General features: G+C 36.7%; 1 protein-coding gene across 2 annotated transcripts in view; it reads left to right on the plus strand.

The window, feature by feature from the left end:
- Positions 1-8,327, plus strand: part of cmtr1 (cap methyltransferase 1) — an 18,932-nt gene extending 10,605 nt beyond the window's left edge. For both annotated transcript variants that reach the window (XM_062034800.1, XM_062034801.1), the window contains exons 17-24: positions 55-186; positions 1,496-1,621; positions 1,709-1,800; positions 5,954-6,022; positions 7,448-7,495; positions 7,614-7,726; positions 7,791-7,899; positions 7,973-8,327. In XM_062034800.1, coding sequence (XP_061890784.1) covers positions 55-186; positions 1,496-1,621; positions 1,709-1,800; positions 5,954-6,022; positions 7,448-7,495; positions 7,614-7,726; positions 7,791-7,899; positions 7,973-8,108 — 825 coding nt within the window. In that variant the 3' untranslated portion in view covers positions 8,109-8,327. The remainder of the gene's footprint in view (positions 1-54; positions 187-1,495; positions 1,622-1,708; positions 1,801-5,953; positions 6,023-7,447; positions 7,496-7,613; positions 7,727-7,790; positions 7,900-7,972) is intronic.
- Positions 8,328-8,582: the final 255 nt, after the last annotated feature.

Below are 8,582 nucleotides of genomic sequence, written 5' to 3' on the forward strand. Positions count from 1 at the left end.
CCTTGATGTGGGGGGGGGCATTTTTCATTTAATTTGTGTACATGTTTTCTTTAGAACGCCGATGTGGACTCATTCAAGAGCAGCGTTGTGCCACTTAACTCCAGCACGCTTAATAAGCTGCATAATGTCATGGACTACCGCTGCATTGTGGTAGGCGGCGAGCAGATCTTCCTCCTAGCACTAGGGGTGAGTCAGCAGAAAGCATGTGCGATATGGCCTAAAATCTATATCGCAATATACTGTATATTGCAGCATCTTACGATAACGCTATATATCACTGTATATTATTTGGTATATAAATGATAATAGAACCATTTCAAAATGGGTTACAAAGACTATTTGGCTGCTGGCGTATGCAGGAACATATTGCAAAATTTCCTGTTGTATTATTTTCTTAAAAGTATTATTAATCTACTTGCTAATTTACTGCCCACAGCTGGTTACTTTCTGTTGTAACATGGTTCTATCTACAATTCTCATAATTGTACCAAACACTTATTCTTCTGTTGTTTCAATACTTTGAAGTTATTTTTGGGCTATTCTACAAATTTGGGTGTCGATCTGATATCAATTAGTTACGGGGTAGTATTCGTCATACCAATACTAATACTAAATATTTTCAGAATTATTAAATGATTCCATTTTTCATCAGACATAAAGGATGGTTCTAAAAATGCATTATTATTATTATTGTTATAAGAATATAAATTAATATTACAATTATTTCCTTATTCCTCTTATTTAATACAACATTAATAGTAAAGTCAATAGTGCAAAATAAATAAGTACTATTGGCTCTTATTTCCTGAGTTTGTATATAATAAAAAACAACCAAAAACTATTTTGTAATATCAAAAACCATCAATCTAATCACTGTAGTATTGACCATATACTGATACTATACTTGGTATCGTTACTGTTGATATTTGTATCGACCGCCCACACAAGAGCTTTAGCTGTTGAGCTTTTCCTTCTCCTCTAGTCTTTAAGTGATAATGATATTTGTAAGAAATGCAGTTCATTGCTGCCATGGTGGCGAAGATTAGTGATTTAGAAGCTGCGCTGTAGAGGGACATCAGCCGCTAGCTTGCTAACAAGGACGCTACATTGTCTTTAGGATGTGGTCGTTGGCCTGCCGCTGTCAAATTTGCAGGACAGAATTAGAATGTGTCATCAGCATGCATTATTACGATATGATGATTATATTCAAACCTGTATCGTCAGCCAAATATATTGACTTTATATCGTATATCATCTATATCGCGCAACCCTAGTGGACATCATTACCTACGCAAAGAATTAGCAGGACCTCACTAAACAAAACTATCCGATCTCTACCATGTTTATATGTTTGTCAGAGTGACAAATGTTTTGTTTACTTCAACGAAATACTATATTCCTTTTATAAGTATAGTTTTTCTGACTGTAATAAGGCTTTGGGATTCTCATTAGTGAGTTTGAATGTAGTATGTAACACAAACATTTCCTCATGCAGAAGTCTCAGATTTACACGTGGGACGGCAAAATGCCTTTACGCTGGAAGAAGCTGGAGTATTTCAAGCTGGAGCTCCCCAGAGATACTCTCCTGAGTGTCGAGATCGTCCAGGAGCTGAAGGGCGAGGTGAGTGCGACTACCGGTGCTTTAACAATTTATGGCATAACTTGGAAATGTTCCTGTTGGCCATTTTGACGCGCTTCCTTTTCACAGGGCAAAGCGCAGCGCCGCATCAACGCCGTGCATGTGATGGATGCACTTGTACTAAATGGCACTGATGTCAGAAATCACTACTTTAAGCGACGGTATGACATACAATCTCTATCATTTTTGTCATAAGTACTACTTTAAATAACTATGAAGAAGTATGAGGGCCACACTTTTAAAAATACTTTTGAACGGAACCAGAAGGAAGTTAGTTCGGAATACAAGGCAGAATTTTACAAAAATAAATGAAAATGAGTGTTTCCCCCAAGATCGCAAACTATTCGCGACGGTGAGTTACAGGGAGCGAGATTACATAATCTAAGTTGCATAATTATAGGCTGCAGTTTATAAGAAAAAAATCAGCTTGCAATTCAGCTTTGTGTTATTAGCAGGGGTGCATGATAAATATATATGATTAGTATGTGCTTTGTAAAAGGGAAACTCCCAGGAAGCTATAGTAGCTTATAAGCGGGGGCCCCAATACAGTATATGTAAGATAAAAAGGTAATTATCGCACTAATTAAATTCGACAAATAATTACCATGCTGATATGAGGAATTTACACATAAAAGTAATATCTCCGATAACCGATTAAAAAAAATACTCCAATGAGGCGAGATTAGAGTGAGCAAATCAAGTGCTCCTTTTCCCCTACTCTTTTATACATTTCCCCAGAGCTCATTGTAGGGCTGGACAAATAATCCAATTTTAATTTCGATTTCGATTATGGCTTCTCACGATAATGAAAATATAATAATCGAGAAAAAACTAAACAATTAATGGACCGTCCCAATGTGCATGCAAATTCTGGAGCTGGTGACGGTGAAACAGGAGGAGCGAATGAGTGGGGAAAAAAAGAGCATGTCTACTAGAAGTTTAGGATCTGACCATGGTTGCTATTTTTATTTGACACAACACTAGTTTACCTAATCAATAAAGTCAATAAAAGAAGTAAGACCATTCACATAATCGGGGACGCAGCCACATAATTGGCCAATAAAACTGAATCCACTGATAAACGCAAAATAATATCAGGGAAATTGACATACATGTGAGTGAATTGCTGTCAATGTGAGGAGAAGGAACAATTCTTTGGAAAATAATGTGTCGCATAGCGCTCATTCATCCTCAAAACACTCAACCGACCCATCCCGAACTAAACAATGTGGAGACGTCCACTTGAAACAGTGACTAAACTATGAAGCTAAAGCTAGCAAGAACAATCCATACACCCACAACACATCTCATCTGCTTGGGTTGTTGTGAACGACATCATCGATGTAACGTTAATGTGCAAACAGCAGTCGCAACTTGAGAGGCTCGCTGTTTTTGTTTTTAAACGGCTTCAAGTCGCCTCTACTAGTCAAGCTGAGAACAGCACAACACACTTCCCTCCTATACAATAATAAAATAAAGACATTATAACATACATCCATAAACGTGGATGTATATGCAAAAGTGCAATATATTTATCTGTACAGTTATCTATTTATATCTGCACCTTCTTTTGTAAATGCAAACACTCTGAACCTTATTGCACTTTTATCCTGCACTACAACGAGCTAAAGCAATGAAATTTCTTTCTTATCTGTACTGTAAAGTTCAAATTTGAATGACAATAAAAGGAAGTCTAAGTCAATAATAGCGCAGTGCACCACATCCGGTCTGACTGCACTAACAAAAAATACAATGTGAGGATGTTTGCATGTGAATTAACAATATTTTTTATTCAATTTTATTTGACACAAAAAGGACACATTCTATGGTGGTAAAATAAGTGTAAAAGGTAAAAAAAAGAAATTGGAATTGAAAACAAAATCGAAAAATTGTTTTTTATTGTTTACTATATTGCTATCGTTATTGAAATTTATTGTACTTTTATCATTATTTTATTTGTTGTGGTTTATTTGTTACTAATGTATATCTATATATTTAAATTTGAGTTTTGGTGGTACAATAAACACAAATGTTTTCAAATTAATGAATAATCGTGTCATGAATCCGGATTACAATATCAATAAAAATAATAATGTATATTATTTTTGCCATAATCGTCAAGCCCTAGCTCATTGTAAACAAACATGGTGTCGATCGTCCGGGACGTCTTCATTGTTTTTAGAGGAAGATTCCGTGGGCTTTTTGCACCAAATGTTCTGCAAAACATTGCCCTTCAACCCATCAATCCTAATCAGCCGCCCGAAACGCCAGCATCGCTACGACGACGGTGTTTTGAAAGCCTACAAAGAAGTTGCCCCAAAGCAGGCCACAAAAAAGTGTGTACAAACGTCAGTTAAATCTGCATTTAAAAAATAATAGATATAAACAGGTGAATCGGTTATTAGTATTGTTCTTGAGAAGTAGGAAGTTATCTCTGTTGGTATTGTGTTAAACAAAACATCCTGTTCATCCCTAGTTTTTAGCAGTACACCTATTTGCTCTTTCGTTTCACTTTTTAAGTGTTTTTTTTCAATGGTATTTTAGAATGTGTGGTAGGCTGTTACAAAATTTGCTGCGGGCCGCAATTTGGACAATCCTGCTTTAAACTAATAGGACTCAAGTAAAAGTAAAAAGTGAGCATCCAAATAATTACTTGATTAAGAGTAAGTATTCAGTAAAAAAAAAAAAATACTCCAGTACGGAGTAACTGGTGAGTAACTTCTTATCACACAGTTGGTGTGTGATAAGAAGTGTGAGAGAGACAGGGAAGCTACTACTACTACACCATGTACCACGAAAGATGCACATTTTACAGTCACTTATGACATTGTAACAGAGCAAATGTTAGCATAACGCTAGCTAAAACACAAAAAAAGATCTACAATTTACTGCAAAATGTTTTCTCCATCAGGGGTGTCAAACTCATTTTAGCTCAGGGTTCGCATGGAGGAAAATCTGTGCACACGAGGGCCGGACTATTAAAATCATGACATTAAAACAAAAAAATTAAGACAACTTCAGATTGTTGTCTTTGTCCTGCTTTGGCCAAAAATAGAACAAACACATTCTGAAAATATTACAATAAAAAGAAAAATAGAAAAAAAATACCGGCAGCGGTAACGTTTAGATCCATGAAGGAAAGAAAAAAGTGAATGAATGTTTATAACTAAATACATTTACATATGAATAAAAAAAAATGTTCTTTGGTATTTTTTTTTTTAATGAATTAATGTTTATGACTACCTTTTTCGAAAACACAATACAAATGTGAGATATAACAGGATAATGCATACATTTATCATTTGTTTTCAAAACGGTTACAAAAAAGCGGGACTCCAAACATTTTTTATGACTTGATGGGGTCCCTGGGACCCCATTTTGAAATTTCCTAGTGCCAACACTGATGGAGTATTGGTGCGTGCAAAACAGCAGCAGGCGGCTGTGGCCTGCTGGCCGATTAACCAAATATCATCCCGGGGGCCATAGATAATTCATTCGCAGGCCAGATCTGGCACGTGTGCCTTGACTTTGAGACCCCTGCTCTAGTTGGAAGTGGAATTTTTGTCAGCTGAAATGTGAACATTTTTACTGACGCCAATGACAACGCATGATATACTGTAAATGTTATATTTCCTCTTCCCAATGGACTAGCAGCTAGCTTGTTTATAACGTAAACAGATACCCACCAACAATGTTCTAGCAGGCACATTAAAATGTATTTTGTGAAGGATTTATGTTTTTCAAATATTTTCATCTGTGTTGCCTGGTGAAAAAATTACATTGTAGCGTATTTTGAGGAACAGCGCCCCCACCTGGTTGAAAAGGAACGTCACAATATAGCCTGTTTGTGTTTGTTAATAGCCATCTGTTGACGGGGTCACAACGTCGTATATTTTGGAATGTTTTAAGTATTGATCGTGTAGCGGTTGAAATCGTCGTTCAAATACGATGATTAACCGTACGTCTGGCAAAGCCGCATTGTTTGTGACAATTATTTTAAGTCCAGTTTGACAAGATAGCAATTCTCATCAAAAATAAGTCCAAAGTGTATGCTTGTCATATTATGACAATATTCTCATCATTTGATGTTTTTTTTCTTGAAATGTTGCTACTTTATTCTCTTTAAAGTACTACTTCAGTCAAAAATACATAATTGTTCTTGTAGTATTATGACTTTATTCTCATTAAATCTCAACTTTATTATCTTTTTTTCTGCAGACTGGCCACTTTGTAAAAACACTTAAATATGTTTGTATTGAAAAATTCATTCTGGGCCGCATTGAGTTGTTTCACATTGTTGCTCTTTCCAACTAGAATTCAGATGGCTGAGAAGTTTGTGAAGGCAGTGGCGAAACCTAGCAGACCCGACATGAACCCCATCAGGTAGGTTTTGCACATATGACAGCTGAGCCTTGGTAAAATATGGGAGAAATGTGGGTAAAAATTAAAGAACTGTGTGAGTTAGGTAATATTTTGGGGGGCATCATAGTAAAATGAATAACATTCAAATACAAATAACTTATAGTTAGGGGTGGGGAAAGTGGGGATGTCTTATTGGGCTTTTGTAAAGTTTAAATACTTACCTTTAAAAAAGGTAAGTTATAAAAAAAAAATGACGTCATAAATGTTAAGATACAGTGCATCCGGAAAGAATTCACAGCGCTTCACTTTTTCCACATTTTGTTATGTTGCAGCCTTATTCCACAATGGAATACATTAATTTGTGTTCTCAATATTCTACAGACAATACCCCAAAATGACAATGGGAAATTTAGTTTTTTTGGTTGGAAATTTATTACGAAAAAAATAGCTAAAAAAAAATCTGATATACATAAGTATTTTGCTCAATACTTTGTGGATGCAATTTTGGCAGCAATTACAGCCTCAAGTCTTTTTTAATATGATCCCACAAGCTTGGCACACCTACCTTTGGGCAGTTTAGCCCATTCCTCCTTGCCTATTCCGCCACAAGTGCATCAACAAATTTTGAGTAAAGGCTGTGAATACTTATTTACATGTCATTATGGGGTATTGTGTGTATAATTTTGAGGAAAAAATTAATATATTCCATTTTAGAATAAGGCTGTAGTATAACAAAATATGGAAAAAATGAAGCGCTGTGAATACTTTACGAATGCACAGCAAATAAATATAACATTATTATTGAATAAAATTGAGAATGTCCAAGACTACCTATAAAAAATGCAAAATGGTTCGTTCCGCCTCAATAGCAGCAAACCTAGCATGGAGCGCTTCACTCAACACAGACATCATATCCTCATCAAAGCACCAGCATTTTGGAACAAGGATGAGGCGAAAGAAGGTAAAAAGACCCCAACAATACATCTATTTGTGGCAGCAAATGATAAAGTTATGTACTGTACACGTTTCACTTTTGCACTTAACTGTAATGCGTTCAAGGGCTCTAGATTCTAGTTAGAAATTGTATTTATTATTGTTTATTTATCTAAGTTGGTATTCTGGCCACTTTATACTGAATTTGTTGGCATATAATAATAAAACCGATATGTTCTTGTCTCGATGTTTTAATCCCATTTTTTAAAGTAAAAAACCTGATTACATTTTTATATGTGTTTTAAAAAGCTAGTTGCAACCAAATTCATGTGATAGTTTGTTTTTTAGTGCGTAAACATACAAAGAGTGTGTGTATGGGGCGGTGACATTTGGGTTTAGTGTTGGAGTATGTGGGGGGGCAGAATGTGTAAGCCTCTCCTTATAGGTGGGAGCGTGGTGGTAGTCTACCAATTGATGATATATTTCTTAAATGTATTGTCTGTGTCCAAACAGAGTGAAGGAGGTGTACGGACTAGAGGAAATGGAGAAGATCTTTGTCAGGTAAGATGAATGCATGGCACCAATCTACTAATAAAAGTCTCAATCAATCAATCAAAACCAAAAATAAGTCTTTCTAAGCCCTGGTGGAGGTCTTACAACCTGCGTAATTTTTAATCAGACTGGAAATGAAAGTAACAAAGAGTTCAGGCGGAGCTCCGCGTCTTTCTTACACCGGCCGAGACGACCGACACTTCCTCCCCACTGGCCTTTACATCATCAAGACCGTCAAAGGTACGTCCCATCGCTGCGTACGTCAACATACGTGTACTCAGCCGTCTTTATGTCCATTTTTCAGATCCGTGGATGGTGGCGTACAGCAAAAGCAACAAAAAAGAGTACTTCTTTAATAAGAAAGAAAACACGTCCCACTTTGAAATACCTGCCAAAGCCGCTTCCCCCTTCCAGTATGTTCCATACAAATTAAACACTTGAGATGATTGTGGCGACAAGGTTATATTTTGTCTCCGTCCTCCTCAGTGTCTGCCACTCCAAGCGTCTCTTCTGGGCGTGGGAGGAAGGCGTCATAGTGCACGATTCTCAGACGCGGATGGACCCAGAGAAACTGTCCAAAGACGACGTTCTGTCCTTCATCCACCAGAATCGTCAGCCATAAATGAAAGATGGCGGAGCTTTTCCGTATATGACTTTTTCACACCATTCTGAGAGGACACTCACACCTTCACCTACCAGTCCATTACTTTTTCAAAACCTTGTGGCTTCCTGGAAGAGAAACATGACAAGGTAGTAATTAGATTTCAGCAGCTGTTTGCTATGAATTGCTGTGACATTTAGTCTCTTTGTAACGTGAAGAACTGGAGGACTTTTGGGCTGCCATTGTCTCTTTTTAGTTGTTTCCCATCAGTACTTTTCTCTTTGCGAGGCTGCTTCTACTAGTAGTTCAATAATGCTTGACGACAACTAAGGCAAAAATCTGCATTTTACAACACCTCTGAAATAATTATGGGCACATGCATATAAATCATAAGTGTAGCAGCTTTTTCCTGTTTAGAATGGTGGGACAAGCGGTAGAAAAATCGATGGATGGATGATGACACCCATGTCACCAAAGTTGCTAGTTTCTTCCTCG

The sequence above is a fragment of the Entelurus aequoreus genome, linkage group LG23 (genome assembly GCF_033978785.1).
Source record: "Entelurus aequoreus isolate RoL-2023_Sb linkage group LG23, RoL_Eaeq_v1.1, whole genome shotgun sequence".
Taxonomy (NCBI): domain Eukaryota; kingdom Metazoa; phylum Chordata; class Actinopteri; order Syngnathiformes; family Syngnathidae; genus Entelurus; species Entelurus aequoreus.